The sequence below is a fragment of the Ovis aries genome, chromosome 1 (genome assembly GCF_016772045.2).
Source record: "Ovis aries strain OAR_USU_Benz2616 breed Rambouillet chromosome 1, ARS-UI_Ramb_v3.0, whole genome shotgun sequence".
Taxonomy (NCBI): Eukaryota; Metazoa; Chordata; class Mammalia; order Artiodactyla; family Bovidae; genus Ovis; species Ovis aries.
The window spans coordinates 86,360,827-86,384,290 of NC_056054.1; the positions used below are offsets into that span (position 1 = coordinate 86,360,827).

General features: G+C 39.5%; 1 protein-coding gene across 1 annotated transcript; it reads right to left on the reverse strand.

Annotated features, from left to right (window-relative positions):
- Window positions 1–11,865: 11,865 nt before the first annotated feature.
- TAF13 (TATA-box binding protein associated factor 13) lies at window positions 11,866–19,808 on the reverse strand. Its single transcript, XM_004002269.5, has 4 exons — window positions 19,738–19,808; window positions 18,864–18,942; window positions 14,201–14,298; window positions 11,866–13,111 (listed from the first exon to the last, which is right to left on the reverse strand). Exons 1-4 carry the CDS (start codon window positions 19,762–19,764, stop codon window positions 12,941–12,943), a joined length of 375 nt encoding a protein of 124 aa, XP_004002318.1. The 5' UTR covers window positions 19,765–19,808; the 3' UTR covers window positions 11,866–12,940.
- Between the last annotated feature and the right edge of the window lie 3,656 nt (window positions 19,809–23,464).

The window sequence follows — 23,464 nt, forward strand, 5'->3', positions numbered from 1 at the left end:
GGGTTGTCGCCTCCGGATGAGTCGTCTGCGTATTAGACGTGACTCAAGACTCCTCCCTGATGGGCTATTAATAAAGGATAACGAAGTAAACCTCGCCACCTTCTCTTCGCTCTTCACTCTGACGTCCCACTTACTTCCTGAAAATTCCAGCAGTCTAATTACCCCCTTCTTGATGCTTAAAGCATTTTTGTTATTTAACACAACACATTCACTGTTTTCCATTACCCATTTTGGTAGTAAGCCCCACTACCTCACTATTTTCCACCCTATCAGTACAGCAGCATTCCACAAATATATCTGATGCTTAACCAAGATGAATTAAGCATTCAGGGGTATAATCACGTAGAACTCAGGAAAGAATACCGAGCACAAACTCGTAAGAACTTAGTCCTCAGAAAGGCTAAAAAAGTAAGCTGGGTCTCCCAAAGTGAGGAAAATGTGAGAAAAGGGACTGGTAATAACATCAAAAACATTTCTGGAAAGGAAGAATTTGAGCCAGTTCAAGATAAAAGGAGTGATAGCTTGAGGAAGAGTTGCTAGGAAAAATATTTACAAATTGATAGAAAACAATTTAAGCACAGACGCTTAACTGCAAACTTCAATTGCCTAGCCTTGATTAACTCTTGGAAGAAAGTCTTCATTAAGAACCCTCTCAATGATAAGTGACAGAAAAATAAATGTAAACACAAGTTAGTGTTACCCTAACTTGTTAGGATCTTGATGGCATCAGGGACTCAACGGACATGAGTTTGAGCAAACTGGGAGATGGTGAAGGACATGGAAGCCTGGTGTGCTGCACTCCCTGGGGTCCTAAAGGGTTCGACTTAGCAACTAAACAACAAAGGGTCTTGATGTTAAATACAATAGCAACAACAACTTTGCAGAATGTATAAAATGAAAAAATGGTTAAATATATCTTGGAAATAGTCTGTTGACTATTTTACCAGTATAGTTTACCTGGCAACCAGCTTCTCAACCGTAACTCTCAAAGAACAGCACTTGCTAGAAGAGCATCATTTAAATCTTCATCTAAATCTCAAAAGAATTACAAATGAAGAACACTCTAAAACATCTTACCACCTATTAGCAGCTGAGTGGTATTTAAAAAAAGGGGGGGGGGGAATAACCTGAACTTCTGGCACTAGATAGGTTTGGTATTCATCAAGTAAAAACCAAAATGTCCTGTTTTTGTTCTCATTTAAGCCTCACCATCTCCCTTAAAGTGCCTGTTAATTACTACCATTTTAGAGATTAAGGGAAATAACTCACCCAAGATCATCTAACAACTGATAGGTAGCAGAGCCAAGATTCTAACTATTCTGAATCTTAAAACCTTCTTTATCTACTTTTACTCCACCATGTAATAACTAGGAATTTTAGCTTGAAGAAAATGGACTTTACTTTGACAAGGTAGAGGGAATAACAGGTCTTTAATGTTTATATCCCCCATGCCCTAGGACATAGTGTTATTTGCATCTAAGTTTCTAGTTAAGAGTAGTCAAAATTATTGAAAGCAGTATACAACCATTGTATTTTCAGAAAAGGGGGGTAGGGAGAGGAAAAGAACCAGGCACTGAAATACAAGACATCTGGCACATTTTATTACTTCTACACTGATAAATGCATTGACTATACATTTGCTTCCTAATGTAACATCAAGTTTTATACTACAACCCTAATAGAGGTTAGCCTAAGATACCACATTTCCTTCTACACTCAGCCACCCTGATTAAGATTAGATCTTCTTGTCTTTCACTCTAGTTGCTGAAAAGCAGAGAATTACTCAGAAAGGACAAGGGTTTCTTAGATGGAAAGGTACTGCCTCAATCATCCACCAAATATTTACAGTACCTCCTCTGGATCAGCAACTAGGCTAAGCATCATTTGAAAATGCAGGTTCTAACTTGACAGAATGATTCAAGATGTCTTGTGACTCAAATAACACTATAGGCTAAGGTGGACTCCTTTTAATCTGATTCTCAAATCTCATTTCCAAAAGGGGGGGAATAAAGGTTTTTAGTTTTTCCTCAAAAGTAGGAAGGAAGCTGAGTACAAACCTAAGAAATCTTGCCTTCGGCGAGACAGGGAATAATCAGTGGGTGTAAGGGAATTTGTTTTAAAAGTTCCACTCTCGTTAGAATGCATACTCATGCAGACACACGTCAGAGCTGTGTGCTTTAGAGCCAGCAGTGGCTCTAGGAGAACAGAGTAACACCATGGCTGCTTCTTCCAACAGGTCAAAGATTATGAAGGAAGAATACCGAATCTACCAGAGTTCCTCTCCACACTCCCAAATAAAAGCTTAAATTGTATGTGGATGGCTGAACCTTGTAAAAAACCTAATTGCTACAACATAAAAAAATTAAGGCAAATTTAAAAATAAATAAATTTTTAAAAACAACAAAAAAGAAAGAGGCAGAGAAAGGAAAAAACAAAAGAATACATGAAGCAAGGATGTAAAGTAAATAAGTAAATATCTGAAAGTTATATTGGAAACAAAAATAAATTTAAAAACTTGTTTTGGAAAGAAAATAATTTAAATTAATAGTTCAACATTTTTTAAAACCTAGAAACTGTATGTAAGGAAATGTTAATAATATGTTGGTAACGGAGAAGTTGCTCAGTCGTGTCTGACTTTTTGTGACCCCATGGATTGTAGCTTACCAGGTTCCTCCATCCATGGGATCTTCCGGACAAGAGTACTGGAGTCGGTTGCCATTTCCTTCTCCAGGGGAACTTCCCAACCCAGGGATCAAACCCGGGTCTCCAGCATTGCAGGCAGACACTTTACCCATGAAGCAGGGCAAAGACTAATAAGAATTTTGCCAAGAAAATGCACTGGTCATAGAAAACACCCTCTTCCAACAACACAAGAGAAGACTCTACACATGGACATCACCAGATGGTCAACACCAAAATCAGATTGATTATATTCTTTGCAGCCAAAGATGGAGAAGCTCTATACAGTCAACAAAAACAAGACCAGGAGCTGACTGTGGCTCAGATCATGAACTCCTTATTGCCAAATTCAGACTTAAATTGAGGAAAGTAGGGAAAACCACTAGATCATTCAGGTATGACCTAAATCAAATCCCTTATGATTATATAGTGGAAGTGACAAATAGATTTAAGGGACTAGATCTGATCGAGTGCCTTATGAACTATGGAATGAGGTTCGTGACATTGTACAGGAGACTGGGATCAAGACCATCCCCATGGAAAAGAAATGCAAAAAAGCAAAATGGCTGTCTGAGGAGGCCTTACAAATAGCTGTGAAAAGAAGAGAGGTGAAAAGCAAAGGAGAAAAGGAAAGATATAAGCATCTGAATGCAGAGTTCCAAAGAATAGCAAGAAGAGATAAGAAAGCCTTCCTCAGCGATCAATGCAAAGAAATAGAGGAAAACAACAGAATGGAAAAGACTAGAGATCTCTTCAAGAAAATTAGAGATACCAAGGGAACATTTCATGCAAAGATGGGCTCGATAAAGGACAGAAATGGTATGGACCTAATAGAAGCAGAAGATATTAAGAAGAGGTGGCAAGAATACACAGAAGAACTGTACAAAAAAGATCTTCACGACCCAGATAATCACGAAGGTGTGATCACTCACCTAGAGCCAGACATCCTGGAATGTGAAGTCAAGTGGGCCTTAGAAAGCATCACTACGAATAAAGCTAGTGGAAGTGATGGAATTCCAGTTAAGCTGTTTCAAATCCTGAAAGATGATGCTGTGAAAGTGCTGCACTCAATATGCCAGCAAATTTGGAAAACTCAGCAGTGGCCATAGGAATGGAAAAGGTCAGTTTTCATTCCAATCCCTAAGAAAGGCAATGCCAAAGAATGCTCCAACTACCGCACAATTGCACTCATCTCACATGCTAGTAAAGTAATGCTCAAAATTCTCCAAGCTAGGCTTCAGCAATACATGAATCGTCAACTCCCTGATGTTCAGGCTGGTTTTAGAAAAGGCACAGGAACCACAGATCAAATTGCCAACATCCGCTGGATCATCGAAAAAGCAAGAGAGTTCCAGAAAACATCTATTTCTGCTTTCTTGATTATGCCAAAGCCTTTGACTGTGTGGATCACAACAAACTGGAAAATTCTGAAAGAGATGGGAATACCAGACCACCTGATCTGCCTCTTGAGAAACCTGTATGCAGGTCAGGAAGCAACAGTTAGAACTGGACATGGAACAACAGGCTGGTTCCAAATAGGAAAAGGAGTATGTCAAGGCTGTACATTGTCACCCTGTTTATTTAACTTATATGCAGAATACATCATGAGAAATGCTTGACTGGAAGAAACACAAGCTGGAATCAAGACTGCGGGGAGAAATATCAATAACCTCAGACATGCAGATGACACCACCCTTATGGCAGAAAGTGAAGAGCAACTAAAAAGCCTCTTGATAAAAGTGAAAGAGGAGAGTGAAAAAGCTGGCTTAAAGCTCAACATTCAGAAAACGAAGATCATGGCATCTGGTCCCATCACTTCATGGCAAATAGATGGGGAAACAGTGGAAACAGTGTCAGACTTTATTTTTGGGGGCTCCAAAATCACTGTAGATGGTGATTGCAGCCATGAAATTAAAAGACGCTTGCTCCTTGGAAGGAAAGTTATGACCAACCTAGATAGCTATTCAAAAGCAGAGACATTACTTTGCCAACAAAGGTCTGTCTAGTCAAGGCTATGGTTTTTCAAGTGGTCATGTAGGGATGTGAGAGTTGGACTGTGAAGAAAGCTGAGTGCCGAAGAACTGATGTTTTTGAACTGTGGTGTTGGAAAAGACTCCTGAGAGCCCCTTGGACTGCAAGGAGATCCAACTAGTCCATTCTAAGGGAGATCAGCCCTGGGTGTTCTTTGGAAGGAGTGATGCTGAAGCTAAAACTCCAGTACTTTGGCCACCTCATGCGAAGAGTTGACTCATTGGAAAAGACCCTGTTGCTGGGAGGGATTTGGGGCAGGAGGAGAAGGGGACGACAGAGGATGAGAGGCTGGCTGGATGGCATCATGGACTCGATGGACGTGAGTCTGAGTGAACTCTGGGAGTTGGTGATGGACAGGTAGGCCTGGTGTGCTGCAATTCATGGGGTCGCAAAGAGTCGGACACTACTGAGCAACTGAACTGAACTGAACTGAATAAGCTTGAGACCATGTTTAGAAGAACTTGCTATAAAAACTGAAGAAAAGCATATTCACCAAAATCTATGTAGGTATCTTATTATAAGTTCATGTGTCCCCCAAATACTTACAAAAACCCAAGTTCAGAAAAATTAAGTATAGTAGTAATATTTCTTTAGAGTTTGGTCCATATCTAATCAGGCTCTTTTCTAATAAATTTTTATTTATCTAAAATGGCCACACAAAGGTAAATGACAAAATGAATTCTCTTTTAGCTATTGTTCTTATTTTAAATAATACACCCAACAATTTTCTAACAGTTTACCAGGCTTTCTGTGTTGAGTATAATAAAGCATGTGCAAAGACTCAGTTCTACAAATAACATGTAAATCTGGATTATATACAAAAGTTCAAATTGAAACTCTGATCAATCTACTGATAACATAAAAAGTATGCTCCTGACTTTATTTCTATAACTTTAGAATCCCATTTATCCAGATACCATAATGCAAAATGGTATCTGTGCTATGCCTCAAGTATAATAGGTACCTAATTAATAACTTGTCTGATACATCAAAATGTTTTCTTTGATCCAACCCATAACCTAAGTCTGTCTAGCTCATGTAGCCATCAGCAGGATCCAGGAAAAACAGAAGCCTCAGCAACACACTTAAACATTTTGCTCACTGGTCATCCACCCTCAGTCTCTATTTGTGGTAAGAAGGGAAGCATAGAGATCCTAAGAAAATCAGGCCTAGAGAATTGGGAATGTTCTGGACTCAGGTGGGGCTCTTGAAAAAGTATTGTCAGGCACAATGCTCAGTGTTGTCAATTCTAACGGGCAACTATGAAGCTTCCCTGAAGAATTTAAAAATAAAATTGCCCTCTTTGAACTCTCTCTAAGATGAACATTTAAACTACTTAGAGTAGAAACACAAAGTCACCTTAAAGCTGACAAGCAGATAATGCTTGGATGGGTATTGTCAATGGAAGTGAAAACTCAAAGACAAGTTTCCAGTGTTGGTAACAAGGCAGTCTTTTTTTTTAAGATTTTTTTTTTTGGGGGGGGGCACCATTTTTAAAGTCTTTATTGAATTTGTTACAATATTGTTTTATGTTTTGGTTTTTGGCTGGGAGGTATGTCAGATTTCAGCTCCCCAACCAGGGTTTGAACGCACTGCATTGGAATGCATAGTCTTAACCACTGGACCACCAGGCAAGTCCCACAAGGCAGTCTTGAAGATAGATCCCAGGCAACATACCCCCTCTGTATTGCTTCAATCCCTGGGGAGCCATTTTTCCTTGTTTCTGTATCAGCCCTAACCTTATCTTACCAGATGCTCTAGGTAAAGCATTCATGTAACTCTCCAAATTCTGGTCACCCTCATAATTAATGTTTCTGTGTCCCACTGCCCAGAGAAGGGAAGAATTTGTTGGCCACACAATGCAAGTTTTAGGTTAGATCTGTAAATTAGCATCCATTTACAAACCATGGTCTTATGAATTTGGTTTCTTTGAGTCTGAGTCACCCCAAGAGATGGATGTGCTCTCTATTTGCTGATGAAATCAGTTTCCAAGCCTGCCATGCTGCAAATCAAACTCAGCTACAATACATTCTCCCAAGTAACCTCCTGAGGCCTCTTGGGAAGCAGCCAAATGACTCTCCAGACAGCACCTCTCTCCATTGTGGAGAGAGGCCAAGTGAACTCTTTCCCTCATTTTAAAATTCCTACACTTAGAATTAATATTTCAGTTTTTACCTAAGGAAACCAGGTTACAGTAAAACCAACAATTTCAAGTGAATCATAGCTAGCTCTCAGACACTCTACTTGAGCAACTAATAAACATGCTCGCTAAAAAAAAAAAAGGTATAAATCCTTTTTAAAGGGCTTCACTTTAAAGAAAATGGGGGAGGAGAGCTATTAGAGATTAAAAGAAATTTAGACATACTCACCAAATGCAATTCGTGACACCCTGTTTAGATCCTGTTACTAAGAAACTGTGGTAGGCAGAGTAACAGCCCCCCAAAGATGTCCATGTGCTAATCCTCAGAATCTGGGAATGTTACACGGTAAAAGAGATTTTGCTGTGATCAAAGCCTTGAAATAAGGAGAGTAGCCTGGTCTCTCCAGGTGGGTCCAATATAATCACATGGGTCCTTGAAAGCAGAGAATCTTTCCCAGCTGGGGATTAGGGGAGCTACGACGATGGAAGAAGGGTCAGAGAGATGCAACATTACTAGCTTTGAAGATGGAAGAGGACAGTAAGTCAAAGAATGTAGCCTCTAAAAGCTGGAAAAGGCTAGTGAACAGATTCTCTTCTAAGACATCCAGAAAAGAACGCAGCCACACTGATACTTTGATTTTAGCCCAGTAAAGACCATGTCAAACACTTCTGACCTAGAAAGCTGAAAAGATAATGAATTTGTGTCAGTGTATTTGCAGTTACTTGTTACAGCAGCGATAGAAAACTAATACAACTGAAAGCTATTTTGAGACAAATGAGCAGAGTTAAACAGGGATTGATTGGGCATGAGTTGGAATATTGAGGAATTAAGGTTAATTTTTATTAGGGTATCGTAACAGCATTCGGGCTTTTTTAGCCTTTTAGAGAAACATACGGGAGTACTTATACATGAAATGACACAATGGTACCTGTGATTTGCTTTAAGTAACACTGCCCCTCCCAGAAGATAAGATATTACATTAGGTTGGTTAACTGTTGAAGCCCAGGGCTCAAGATACTATTTTGTATATGCTTGAGGTTTTTCATAGTAAGTTAAAAAAAAAGGTAAATTAACTTAGGAGAGTGCACCAGAATGCTATATAGGTCAGCACTATCCAAATTTGTCTGTAATGAAATGTATTACCACTGTTCAGTGCAGTAGCCACTAGCCATGGGGCTATTGAGCATTTGAAATATAAGTAGTGCAACAGATTTTTTTTTTGCCTTTTTCATCAAAACATTTATTAAATGCATATCTGCATGTGGCATGAACTGTGAATGAGCTATTAAAGGCTTGCTGCTACTGCTGTTAAGTCACTTGAGCCAAGTCTAACTCTTTGCAACCCCATGGACTGTAGCCCACCAAGCTCCTCTGTCCATGGGATTTCCCAGGCAAGAATACTGGAGAGGGTTGCCATTTCTTTCTCCCAACTGAGGAATTTTAATTTCAATTTTAATTGACTAAACAGCCCCTATGGCTAGTGGCTACCATATGACACAGTGCAGCTCTATATACCGAAAAAGAGCCACAACGCCTTACAGTTAGAATTGCGTTAATAAGCAAGCTCATGAATCAAGTCAGTGCACACTTGTTATGCCTATCTGCCCAATATCTCTTTCCCTTTCTTGCTAATGGCAGTACCTAGCTCCCAGTCCCCCTCTAAGCCCTTCTTCACAAAGAGGTAGGGCATGAGATCCAGGCTATAACACAACTTCTTCCTAGCTGAAGAATAATGACCAAAGCCAGGACAACCACACCCTTTGCTTGAAATCTTCTGTATTTGGAAGTAAAGTATTTTCTTCATCAGGAGTTGTACGGATGGAGCCCTAAAATTGCTGGCTATCTTATTCCTTGATACACTGAGGCTCCTAAGAGAGTAAAACCAAAATTAGGATAAAGATGGGCAGAGTCATGAGTCTCTTCAAGCTTTTATATCCAGTGAAAAATGAAGTCAACTCCATCCTTTTTTTCTCTTCAATTGGATAAGCCAATAAATTTTTTTTTTTTTGCTTATGTTATTTTTAAGTCCTAACACTCATGACCTATAAAGTTTTAATACAAATTCTCATAAAAAAATTTCTTAATGCCAGGGTTATTAGCAAAATAGTAAGACTAGTGGTACTTCTATAAGCTAAATTGCATCCCCCTAATCCCCAGTGCATGGACATTGCCAGATGGTCAACACTGAAATCACACTGATTATATTCTTTGCAGCCAAAGATGGAGAAGCTCTGTACAGTCAACAAAAACAAGACTGGGAGCTGACTGTGGCTCAGATCATGAACTCCTTATTGCCAAATTCAGACTTAAATTGAAGAAAGTAGGGAAAACCACTAGATCATTCAGGTATGACCTAAATCAAATCCCTTATGATTATACAGTGGAAGTGACAAATAGATTTAAGGGACTAGATCTGACAAAGTGCCTGATGAACTATGGACGGAGGTTCATGACATTGTACAGGAGACTGGGATCAAGACCATCCCCATGGAAAAGAAATGCAAAAAAGCAAAATGGCTGTCTGAGGAGGCCTTACAAATAGCTGTGAAAAGAAGCGAAGCGAAAAGCAAAGGAGAAAAGGAAAGATATAAGCATCTGAATGCAGAGTTCCAAAGAATAGCAAGAAGAGATAAGAAAGCCCTCCTCGGTGATCAATGCAAAGAAATAGAGGAAAACAACAGAATGGAAAAGACTAGAGATCTCTTCAAGAAAATTAGAGCCACCAAGGAAACATTTCATGCAAAGATGGGCTCGATAAAGGACAGAAATGGTATGGACCTAATAGAAGCAGAAGATATTAAGAAGAGGTGGCAAGAATACACAGAACTGTACAAAAAAGATCTTCACGACCCAGATAATCACGATGGTGTGATCACTCACCTAGAGCCAGACATCCTGGAATGTGAAGTCAAGTGGGCCTTAGAAAGCATCATTACGAACAAAGCTAGTGGAAGTGATGGAATTCCAGTGGAGCTATTTCAAATCCTGAAAGATGATGCTGTGAAAGTGCTGCACTCAATGTGCCAGCAAATTTGGAAAACTCAGCAGTGGCCACAGGAATGGAAAAGGTCAGTTTTCATTCCAATCCCTAAGAAAGGCAATGCCAAAGAATGCTCCAACTACCGCACAATTGTACTCATCTCACACGCTAGTAAAGTAATGCTCAAAATTCTCCAAGCCAGGCTTCAGCAATATGTGAACCGTGAACTTCCAGATGTTCAAGCTGGTTTTAGAAAGGGCAGAAGAACCAGAGATCAAATTGCCAACACCCACTGGATCATCAAAAAAGCAAGAGTTCCAGAAAAACATCAATTTCTCCTTTATTGACTATGCCAAAGGCTTTGACTGTATGGATCACAAAAAACTGGAAAATTCTGAAAGAGATGGGAATACCAGACCACCTGATCTGCCTCTTGAAAAACCTGTATGCAGGTCAGGAAGCGACAGTTAGAACTAGACATGGAACAACAGACTGGTTCCAAATAAGAAAAGGAGTATGTCAAGGCTGTATACTGTCACCCTGCTTCTTTAACTTATATGCAGAGTACATCATGAGAAACGCTGGGCTGGGAGAAGCACAAGGTGGAATGAAGATTGCCAGGAGAAATATTAATCACCTCAGATATGCAGATGATACCACCCTTATGGCAGAAAGTGAAGAAGAACTAAAGAGCCTCTTGATGAAAGTGAAAGAGGAGAGTGAAAAAGTTGGCTTAAAGCTCAACATTCAGAAAACTAAGATCATGTCATCTGGTCCCATCACTTCATGGCAAATAGATGGGGAAACAGTGGAAACAGTGGCTGACTTTATTTTTCTGGGCTCCAAAATCACTGCAGATGGTGACTGCAGCCGTGAAATTAAAAGACACTTACTCCTTGGAAGGAAAGTTACGACCAACCTAGACAGCATATTAAAAAGCAAAGACATTACTTTGCCGACTAAGGTCCATCTAGTCAAGGCTATGGTTTTTCCAGTAGTCATGAATGGATGTGAGAGTTGGACTATAAAGAAAGCTGAGCGCCAAGAATTGATGCTTTTGAACTGCGGTGTTGGAAAAGACCCTTGAGAGTCCCGTGGACTGCAAGGAGATCCAATCAGTTCATCCTAACAGAGATCAGTCCTGAGTCTTCATTGGAAGGACTTATGTTGAAGCTGAAACTCCAATACTTTGGCCACCTCATGCGAAGGGCTGACTCATTTGAAAAGACCCTGATGCTGGGAAAGATTGAGGGCAGGAGGAGAAGGGGACAACAGAAGAGATGGTTGGATGGCATCACCGACTGAATGGACATGAGTTTGGGTAAACTCTGAGAGTTGGTGATGGACAGAGAGGCCTGGCATGCTGTGGTTCATAGGGTGGCAAAGAGTCGGACATGACTGAGCAACTTAACTGAACTGAATCCCCAACTGACTGCAGAAAGGACATTTAAGGTGGTGCTTAAGGTTAAATGAGGTCATAAGGGTGGAATCGTTATCCCACAGAACTGGTGGCCTTATAACAGGGAGGAACAGAAGAGGTCTCTCTCAGCCATGTGAGCACAGGGAGAAGGCAGCTATCTGCAGTCCAGGAAGACTCCTTACCAGTACCTGACCTATTGGCACCCTGATCTCAAGACTTCTAGTCTTCAGAACTGTGAAAACATAAATTTCCATTGTTTAAGCCAGCCACTCAGTCTGACATTTTTGTTATGGGAGCCCAAGCTGACTAATACAGGCACCCAGTGTAACTCCACTCTGCCGGTTACCACCAGGTCATTCTTCAGGGTCAAGCAGACTCTGACTAGCAAAAATAGTAACATACTGATCTTTTATTATTCCACGCTCAATCTTGATTTCAGTTTAAAGTAGATTTTTAACTGGTTTTTGCTTTTTCAAATAAAAATATCAGGCCAGGTATCTTGAATCTCACAATCAATTCAGGAGCATTACAAGAATAATACAGAAAAAAAAGTTTTTAGTGAATTATAAGGGAGAGAAAAGCTGATAAATCATATAGTCAAACTCAAGCAGTAATCTTTTTAATTTTTCATCCTTTATTCTCTACATTGATAGGTTAAGAAAGTGAAACCTTCCTAAATACTGATTCATAGACAATGCTTATAAGCGGCACACGAAACAATCAGTTTCACAAAGAGTAATATCCAGTGATCCCTTTAAATGCAATTTTAATCCTTACTTTCAGCTAAGTGCAATAATACAATGAGCTAAATACACACAAAATTTGTGAACTACAAAAGTGGTTTCCATAGCCACACATGGTTTTAGTCAAGTATACATTTTCAGAATAAATAAATACTAACAAATATGTTAATAAAACACTACCCGAAATGCTTACCTGCCATCAACTTTTCAGCAATGCCATTCCTGCTACTGAAAGCACTTTCTGAAGTTTTAATCTGACCTGGGAAAACGAGTTCTTTTAAAATCTGACAAACAGTATATTATAAACCCCAAAGATTTTTAATCCAGTATGTCTTTCAACACAGAACCATTCATAGGAAATTCTTAGTTTCTCAAAAAATAAAAAAAATCACTCTTGTTATCCAAAGAAGAGTATTAAATTATCTTAAGACAAATAAACACTCCTACAAAAGACTGTACTTTCTAATATTGTTTTCTCCTTAAAAGAAACACAAACCAGTTCACCATCTTTTAATAACTTACAATACTTTGGTCTAAAAGCTTTAGAAATATATGAAACACATCTTAGCTATCAAAGTCAAAGGTGCCATTTAGATTTCACAGATTAAACAGCTATAGTACAACCTACAATGGCACAAGTATACATAAATATTAATTCATCATTGAGATGGTCAAGAGTCAGAGGAAACTGAATGGTTTGCAAACCAAAGGTACTTTGACTTACATGTGGTCATTAAAATCTAATATGTCATTCAAGTAGGGTAATATAATGGCAGGCAATTAAAGGCTCATATATCACTCTAAAATTGAAAACATGAAAATAAAGCCTGAAAACTTTGTGGTTCTCCATTTTTCATTCACATGGTTAGGTATCAGGGCCTTACTGTGGAAAATACAGTTATTAAGTATGGTTTCCCCAGAACATAATGAAGCTTCAGAAAAGATGTCAAGATCCATAGTTTGCTTCATCAAATGCTTTTCTAGCGCGTTTCAATTCTTCATTCATAGTAAGCAAGTCTTTAACCCTAGCAAACTTTCTTGGGTCCTTTCGAATCAAGAAGACGATATCTTCAACTTGTACCCGACCTTGTCTTCCAATTGACATTGCCTTATGAGTCTATTACAAAGAAACATATTAAATTCAATTAATTTTTCAAAAATCTAACATTTTATTTTTTTAACTATAATGCTGGTGAGTTTGAAGACTTCTCTTCTAATTATTATAGCTATTCATTTGTGAATTGTCTTTCTATTAATGTTCTTTGTCCACTTCTACCATTATTAGCAATGTTTCAGTGCTTGACAGACATTTTTTACACTAAAGTCATTAAAACTATCAAATCCATAGATGCTTCTTTTTGTATTTTGATATACATATAGTTGATCTTCATTTGTATAAAATGATTTTGTAATTTCTCTGTAACCACCCACTTCATTTAAACTTTGTGTCCATCTTGGTAGCTAATAAATATTGGTGGCTTTTCTTTAGACAAATCTCATCCCCTATGATTACATAATCATACTGTGTAAAACAAAAAACTCCTTGCAGCATTATTTCTAATGACTGAAAAAAAAGAAACTAAATATTTAATAAGGCATTGAACAAATTTGAGTACATCTAGCCAATTAATATTATGAAGCCATCAAAAATATTAAAAGTATTCTGCAGTGACACAGGGAAAGCAGGCTCTATGACTGTATGTACTACATGATTTCAATTTTGTAAAGTTTTAAAACGTGTAAAAAGACAAAAGAATATTCACAAAAATCTCAGCATCAGTTATCCCTTGGTAGAAGGGTTATAGCTTTCTATTTTCTTCTGGGCACTCTTTAATACTTTCTAAATTTAATATAAGCATATATAAAATAAATTTAATAATACTTTCTAAATTTAATATAAGCAGAAAAAGATTTTTTAAAATGCATACTCTCTGACCCAGTAATTTTACTTCTATTATTCTTTATGAAGGAAATAATCTAAAACAAAGGGTAAAAATTCACAGGAACTGAACACAGCCAAACTCCGTATACCCATATATATACATGTATATCTCTCTCCATCCTTAATGATAAACGGTAACCAGAAACTTCCACAAAACAGGCACTCGAATAGTTTTTCAAAAGTATGTCACAGTTCTATTCTAAAAGTTAGAATTTCAAATCCATTCCTCAGTTAACGAAGACCAATTAAAAAAAAAAGTCTTACCATTTCAGTGATGAACTCTATGACAAGGTCTTCAAGAATATCTACTGATTCAGTATAAGGATTCTGGTCATCTCCAAACCCATACATCATACACCGTACTGTAAAAAGAACAATCATTTTTGTTTACTTAAAAGAACTTGACTTATACTTTTTTCATATTAGAATTGAACCAAGGTATAGAAGATATTGGTATAAAAGTATATTTACATTATATTTGTTGTCTCCAAGTATGAATTTTGGTGTGAAAGGTATTAACCACTAGCTCATAACCAACTGTTCTTACCTAGCCTTCCCTAGGTAGAAACTCCCCTTGTCGCCTAGCTACTGAGCCCTGATATCAATATTCTTCCCTAACCTCTATTATCTACTCATCAACAACCCCAGAATACCTTTAAGTAGGAATCTTCTTAGCAGGAAAAGGGTGAGTAGCAATGGTTTAGCTGTTTTTGGGGGGAGGAGGGCTGGAAAAAAGAAGGCAAAATCCTTTATGATACAACTATAAGGAAAAGGACATAAGAGAAAGCTCCAATTACCTTCTTCCAGGAAGAACTGGTTAATCAAAAGGAGATAGCAAGAGCTTATAATACAGAATCTTGACATTTTATTCCCTGGATCAAAGCAACTGCCAGCGAAGCCCTTTTAGGCTTCATAGAAAACACAAAAGAGAAGAAAAGTATAATACGAAGTAATAAAAGTAACTGCTAATAGGTAAACCCCTTCATGGATCACTGTCTTCTCGTGGTGAAAGGGCTTTTATACCTCAATAAAGCTGAGTCATGCACACAGGGCCACGCAAGACAGATGGGTCATAGTGGAGAGTTCTGACAAAACGTGATCCAGTGGAGGAAAGAAAAGCAAACTACCACAGTATACTTGCCATTGAGAATTCTGTGAATTGTATAAAAAGGCAAAAAAGATATCACACCGAAAGATGAGTCCCCCAGGTTGGAAGGTATCCAATATGCTACTTGGGGAGACAACTACTAATAGCTTCAGAAAGAATGAAGCAGCTGGGCCAAAGTAGAAACAATACTCAGTTGTGGATGTGTCTGGTGATGAAAGTAAAATCCAATGTTGTAAAGAACAGTATTGCATAGGAACGTGGAGTGCTAGGTCCATGAATCAAGGTAAACTGGACGTGGTGAAGCAGGAGATGGCAAAGAGCAAACACCAACATCTTAGGAACCAGTGAACTAAAATGGATGGGAAAGGGCGAATTTAATTCAGATGACCATTATATCTACTACTGTGGGCAAGAATGCCATAGAAGAAATTGAGAAGCCCTCATAATCAACAAAAGAGTCCAAAATGCAGTACTTGGGTGCAAGCTCAAAAACAATAGAATGATCTTGGTTTGTTTCCAAGGCAAACCATTCAATATCACAGTAATTCAAGTCTTTGCCCCAACCATTTATATACCCCTTACTACGTACGTGCCAGCCATTATTGTAAGCTCATTTAATCCTCATGACAATTCTTTGAAATAGAAACCACTATTATCCCCATTATATACAGATGAGAAAATTGAGGCACAAAGTTAAGTAATTTACCCAAGGTCACACAGCTAGTGAGACAACTTGAATTTAAACTCAGAGGATCTGGCTCCAGAGTCTATACTCCTACCCAAAACAGTTACATTTCTTAGCAATTTAGAGCAGACAGGATCCATATGGGTTCTTATCCTATAGTCTATAAATTCCCAATCAGTCCACAGACAACCTTTGAGAAGTCCCGGAACCCTACTGAAATTATATGGAAAAATTTTATACATTATTTGTGTGTGCACTTTTTCTGGAAGAATCAATTTGTATCAGATTCTCAAAGGGGTATGGTATATATGTGTATGTGCTATGTGCTTAGTTGCTCAGTCATGTCCAACTGTTTGCAACCCCATGGATTGTAGCCCGCCAGGCTCCTCTATCCATGGGAATTCTCCGGGCAAGAATACTAGAGGCGGTTGCCATGCCCTCCTCCAGGGGACCTTCCCAACCCAGCGATTGAACCCAGGTCTCCTCATTGCAGGCAGACTCTTTACCATCTGGGCCACCAGGGAAGCCCTGAAGAGGTATGTAAATACTAAGAAATTCTATCATGTTAGAAATGTTTTCTATTTTGATCTGACTGCTGGTTATAAGTATATATAAAATTCATCAAGCTGTTCAGTAGAGATTAGTATAATTCACTGTAAGTTTTATATTTAAAAAAGGTAGGGGGGAATTCCCTGGTGGTCCAGTGACTAAGACACTCCACGCTCCCAATGCAGGGGGCCCAGATTCCATCCCTTGTCAGGGAACTAGATCCCACATGCTGCCCCTAAAGATCCAGTGTGCAGCAACAAAGAGCCAGCAAATATATAAACAACAAAAGAAAGCGAAAAAAAAAAGGAAGAGACTCCTAGAACACTTCTAAAAGTAGGAAGGAGTACATTAAGAATAATTCCTAAAAAAAAAAAAAAAAAAAAAGAGTAATTCCTACTTAGGAGAAGCAAAAGCAGGCAGAACTAAGAAAGCAGACCAGGCCCATGGAAGAAAAAAAAGGAGAAAAGAAAGGGATGACCCAGAAGCCAGTCTGGGATAGAGAAGTGCCCTGGAGGGTTTATCCTGGCAAGAATCTTTAGGTTCAGATACAGGAGGGAGAAAACAAACACAAGAGGCAATATTTTCTCCCTTCTCTTTTTTTTGGGACTCTGGAAAAAAAATCTTTTTAAGGTCATTTCAGATTTAAAGGGCTGCAAAAATAGCATGGAGTTCCAGAATCCCTATATCCAGTTTCCCCTTATGTTAACATCTTACACAACCAAAGACATTTATCAAAACTAAGAAACTAACACTGGTACAAGTACAGCACTTCTCAGATTGCACCAGTTTTCCCACTACTGTACTTTTTCTGTTCCAGGATCCCACACTAGTTGTCGTGTCTCCTTAGTTTCCTCTGTTCTGTAACAGTTCCTCAAACTTTCCTTGTCTTTTACAACCTTGACACTTCTGAAGAATACTGGTCAGTTATCTTGTAGCGTGTCCTTCAGCTTCGGTTTATCTGATGTGTCCTCATGATTAGGTTGTGCTTATGCATTACTAGAAGGGAATCAGAGTGATGATGGACCCCTTAATGCACCATATTAGGAGTACCTAATGTCAACATATATTACTGGTGATACTAACTTTGATCACCTGACTAAAGTAATGTCTGCCAGGACTGGATTCTCCACTATAAATTTAATATTTTCTCTTAAATATTTTGAGGAAAATACTGTCATTAACATTGTGATGGGGAGAATTCATCAGTAGGGAAACATACTTCACTGGAAAAGGAAAAACTTATTAGATAGGAAGTATGTAAACCGTATTTGGTTAAAGAGTCTGTAAAGACAAACAAATAGAGAAGTGAATGCTTTGAAATCTTGTGTTATATTAGCAAAAAATATTTTTAAAACAAAGAATGTCTAGAAGAACAGATCTTGGTCAAGATACATGAAAATTCAGGTAAGACAAAGAAACAGCTGTGAAGATTCCGAATTCTTGTCATCATAAAAATAAAGAAATCCAAGTGGAACAAAGGCTCTGGTAAGAAGTATGCTAGCATCACTATGCGATGCTCTGGTGCAGTAATCCTCTTATGCCTACCTAAGAAGTAACTGTGTTAGTCACTCAGTCGTGTCGACTCTTTGCGACCTCAAGGACTGTAGCCCGCCAGGCTTCTCTGTCCATGGAATTCTCCAGGGAAGAATACTGGAGTGGAGTGCCATTCCCTCCTCAAGAGGAACTTCCCAACCAAGGGATCGAACCCTGGTCTCTTGCCTCGCAGGCAGATTCTTCACTGTTTGAGCTACAGGGAAGTCTCCATAAGACGTAAAACCATATACGAATGGAGTAAATAACATCAGAAATGGAATAATGAGCAGTCAACTTTAGGTGAGAAATTGAGATATAGGAAAGGATTTGAATGGCTTAAAAAACCAAACTACTTGACTCTGTAGTTTCAAGAGCATTTAGGAACTGCTTATGTCGGAACTGGCATAAGTAAACCAAGTGTTCCATGTGTTGCCTGATCTACACTCAGCCATAACTATGTATAAAGGACCAGGACTGGAAGATGGAGAGCATGTTCTCATGGTGCCTTTCAGGGGCTGGCCTGAATCATCAGTAATAGAATCAGCTCCTCTTGCCACTGCCATAAAAGGTCAAACCCGTCTACTGAAGGAGGAGAATAGACCCAAAACTTTATGATCTCCATGTCACTGGACTGCCTCACATTGTTCACCATCTTCCTGCCTTGTCCATTGCCTTAGTTCAAAGTCCCAACTTAATTCCTACCCTCAGACCTGTTCAGGGTCCAACAGAACCTTCGGCTTACATTCAAAGGAGTCCCTGCTCCAACTGATGAAAGGTAAGGAACAGGTAAAGTAACGGAGGTACGTTCTTACTTGGGACCTGAATTGAAACACTGATCACATGTATTTACTTAAAAAATTTAAAAACGTATGTCTGTGTGAGCCCATATATACACACATATATATAAATATATAAATTGGGGTTAAATATATAAATTGGGGTTAGGATCATTACTATCTATGAATCACAGGTTAAACAGAATTTATACGGAAGTCTGAGAATAGTGTCCCTACAAGGAAACTATTAAAAAATCATTCTCAAGTACTACTTACATTCTTTAGAAAAAAGTCTCTTTCTTTTACCCTGTCCACCTTCTGCACCTCCTCCAATTTCTTCATTTTCTTCCTCAAACTGAAAGTTAAAACGTATAGATATGTCAAACACTGCTTCTGACATTTTAATAATTAGCTTTTTTTTTTTTTACATCTTCAACACCAGTATCATGCCAGAAAGCCTAAAGCAAGCAGCAAAAAACAATGAAACTTTAGCATTTTGGGGGCATTAAAACTATCTCGCCCAACTTCAGACTCACGCAGGAGTGGCTTCTACAATGCCCCGTTAGGCATCGTACTGCTTCTCCTGGGGGAGTTCCAACGACCATACATTCTTTTTTTAAACTAAGTTGGCCTATTTCTAGATAGTTTTACTATTAAAAGAGTTGATATTGAATGAAAGCAAGCAAAACTAGTATTTGTTAAGCATTTCCTACACAGTGCTAAGAACTTTCCTCAAGTAAACCTTAAGCCTATTTTATGACATGAAAACTGAGGCTCAATTACTTGCTCAGTGACTTGAGTCCATTATTTTTCCACTACTTTACAGTAAAGTGTACAGTTTTCTTAGCACTTGAATTGTTGTTGCATAATGAGCCCTAACAAACACTAGCTTTGCCCCCTGATGATTCTCTAGGTGATTCAAAGGGTATCTGGCAAATATGAACCAAAGGTAAAGGGCGGGGAGCCACCTACTCCTCCAGCCCCGCTTACTAAAAGGATGAATCAGAAGAAAAAGGCTAGCCCGGGGAGAAGTCCCCGATTCTCTCGGCAGAATCACTGAGGTAAAGAAACCCAATTCTCCACTATGCTTCCGCTACTGTGCTCGAGGTAGTAAATTAAAAAGTAGGTTGGAACAGAGGCGGTCACTCACGGTGGGATCCTCTTCTTCATCTGCCATCCCACCAGCCAGCCGCCTCCACTGCGCGCCCGCCTTCCTCGGAGAGCTTTTTACTACTTCCGCTGCCTCATTTCCGGTGACGAGAGGGGCCGGGGCGGGGCCTAGCGGAACCTCCCCTGTGGAAGAGGAACAAGCACCTCCCGCCCAGCGGTGAAACCTGAACAGCGAAGGATAAAGTCTTGGAAAGTAGGAATTAAACATTAGCATAGAAAAGGGATGAGCTAGATGGCGTGTATCTCGTTGTCACCTTGAGCTTTCTTCTGCGTATCAGATCTCCGCTTCCTGATTCGGTCCTGTGAAGCTTTGGATCATTGAGGGGCTAGACAGGGGTGAATTTAAACAATTTGAACAACTTAGAGTTCCACTATGATTTATTGCCAGGGCTTCCCTGGTGACTCAGATGGTAAAGAATCTGCTTTCAGTGGAAGACCTGGGTCCGATCTCTGTGTAGGGAAGATCCCTTGGAGAAGGAAATGGCAAACCACTACAGTATTCCTGCCTGGGAAATCCCAAGGACAAAGGAGCCTGGCGGGCTGCAGTCCAGTTCAGTTCAGTCGCTCAGTCGTGTCCGACTCTTTGCGACCCCATGAGCCAGAGCACGCCAGGCCTCCCTGTCCATCACTAACTCCCGGAGTTTACCCAAACTCATGTCCACTGAGTCGGTGATGCCATCCAGCCATCTCATCCTCTGTCGTACTCTTCTCCTGCCCTCAATCTTTCGCAGCATCAGGGTCTTTCCAAATGAGTCAGCCCTTCACATCAGGGGGCCAAAGTATTGGAGTTTCAGCTTCAACATCAGTCCTTCCAATGAACAGCCAGATCTCCCTAAGGATGGACTGATTGGATCTCCTTACAGTCCACGGGACTCTCAAGAGTCTTCTCCAACACCACAGTTCAAAATTATCAATTCTTTGGCGCTCAGCTTTCTTTATAGTCCAACTCTCACATCCATACACGACTACTGGAAAAACCATAGCTTTGACTAGACGAACCTTTGTTCACAAAGTTATGGCTCTGCTTTTTAATATGCTGTCTAGGTTGGTCATAACTTTCCTTCCAAGGAGTAAGCGTCTTTTAATTTCATGGCTGCAATCACCATCTGCAGTGATTTTGGGGCCCCCAAAAACAAAGTCAGCCACTGTTTCCACATCTATTTGCCATGAAGTGATGGGACCGGATGCCATGATCTTAGTTTTCTGAATGTTGAGCTTTAAGCCAACTTTTTCACTCTCCTCTTTCACTTTTATCAAGAGGCTCTTTAGTTCTTCACTTTCTGCCATAAGGGTGGTGTCATCTGCATATCTGAGGTTAGTGATTTTCTCCTAGCAATCTTGATTCCAGCTTGTGCTTCTTCCAGCCCAGCGTGTCTCATGATGTACTCTGCATATAAGTTAAATAAGCAGGATGACAATATTACAGCCTTGACGTACTCCTTTTCCTATTTGGAACCAGTCTGTTGTTCCATGTCCAGTTCTAACTGTCGCTTCCTGACCTGCATACAGGTTTCTCAAGAGGCAGGTCAGGTGGTCTGGTATTCCCATCTCTTTCAGAATTTTTCAGTTTTTTGTGATCCACACACACAGTCAAAGGCTTTGACATAGTCAATAAAGCAGAAATAGATGTTTTTCTGGAACTTTCTTGCTTTTTCGATGATCCAGCTGATGTTGGTAATTTGATCTGTGGTTCCTGTGCCTTTTCTAAAACCAGCTTGAACATCTGGAAGTTCATGGTTCACGTATTGCTGAAGCCTGGCTTGGAGAATTTTGAGCATTACTTTACTAGCGTGTGAGATGAGTACAATTGTGTGGTAGTTTGGGCATTCTTTGGCATTGCCTTTCTTTAGGATTGGAATGAAAATTGACCTTTTCCAGTCCTGTGGCCATTGCCGAGTTTTCCAAATTTGCTGGCATATTGAGTGCAGCACTTTCACAGCATCATCTTTTCAGATTTGAAATAGCTCAACTGGAATGCCATCACCTCCACTAGCTTTGTTAGTAGTGATGCTTTCTAAGGCCCACTTGACTTCACATTCCAGGATGTCTGGCTCTAGGTGAGTGATCATACCACTGTGATTATCCAGGTCGTGAAGATCTTTTTTGTACAGTTCTTCTATGTATTCTTGCCACCTCTTCTTAATATCTTCTGCTTCTGTTAGGTCCATACCATTTCTGTCCATTATTGAGCCAATCTTTGCATGAAGTGTTCCCTTGGTGTCTCTAATTTTCTTGAAGAGATCTCTAGTCTTTCCCATTCTGTTGTTTTCCTCTATTTCTTTGTATTGATCGCTGAGAAAGGCCTTCTTATCTCTCCTTGCTATCCTTTGGAACTCTGCATTAAAATGGGTATATCTTTCCTTTTCGCCCCTGCTTTTCACTTCTATTCTTTTCACAGCTATTTGTAAAGCTACAGTCCATGGGGTTGGACACAACTGAGCAACTATCACACACATGATTTATTGCCAAACTCTTTTTTGGTTATTGAGGATATTGTACTTCGCTACCAGTTCTCAAGGAAGTGTTATCTCCCCTTAGACTGAAGATTTAATTTTTATGGGCTTGTTTGTTGTTCTTTTTAAACAGAACAGTGCTTGGGAAAACCATGGGCATTAGAATGCTAAAGTTAGGGATACAAGAGATGATGTCATGCAGGGAAAAATTGCTTCACAATACAGTATTTCTGAATGTCCTGCTAAACATCCCCATGAATTAAAAAAAAAAAATCTGCTCATAATTAGCTAGGTCTGGAACATAACTTTGTCAATATATAAATACAAGGCATTTTCCTGTGCTTTTAAGATACACTGAATTTTCCTGAAATGCAACTATGAGATAGTAGAAAATATATATATTGGTCTCTGCCCAAACCTCCTTCTCCCTCCTCCACCTGCTTTCCTGGCCCAGAGCACCTAAAATGCTTGTAATTTGTTAGGTGATAAGAGCAGACAGGGAGGCTTGATGTGCTGCAGTGCATAGGGTCACCAAGAGTTGGATATGACTTAGCAACTGAACAACAAAAAAGAGCGCTAGAACAGTTCTGTTCTAGAGCTGGTCTTTGACATCCACTCTACAATCCCTCAACACACACACACACACACACACACACACACACACACACACACACACAGAGGGCTACTAAAATCCTTATAAATTCCTAAGTCATAACAACATTAGGAGCTTCTTTTGTTATAATGAGGCAACTCTGGAGGTCATGGAAGACTCTGATTTTTAGCCAGGTCAGACAGACGTTGTGGGTAGCCTGGGGCCCTACGACTATCCATTGACATCTAAAGTTAGGAGCACTCTTGTAGGACTGACCCCTTGATCAGTGGGGTCTGACACTGAAAAAAAGGGAAAGTGTTAGTTACTCAGTTATGTCCGACTCTGTGCGACCCCATGGACTTTAGCCCACCAGGCTCCTCTGTCCATGGGATTTTCCAGGGAAGAAGACTGGAGCAGGTAGCCATTTCCTCCTTCAGGAGGTCTTCCCGACCCAGGGATTGAACCCACATCTTTTGCATTGATAGGTGGATTCTTTACCACTGAGCCAGCTGGGAAAACCTATTGAAACACATATTATTATAATTTACTATCTTTATTTTACCTTTATATAATAGTGAGGACATTATATTTTGTAGTTTTTAGTTATGTGGGTAGTTAGGTTAGTTATTACTGTAAAACAAATTATCCCCAAACTTGGTTTG

Coding starts and splice junctions, on each gene's coding strand:
- TAF13 (XM_004002269.5), bottom strand. CDS start 19,764: ATGGCAGATGAAGAAGAGGATCCCACC. Junction 18,943..19,737: donor ATGAAGAAGAGGATCCCACC/GTGAGTGACCGC, acceptor TTTAACTTTCAG/TTTGAGGAAGAAAATGAAGA. Junction 14,299..18,863: donor GAGACTTTTTTCTAAAGAAT/GTAAGTAGTACT, acceptor TTCTTTTTACAG/TACGGTGTATGATGTATGGG.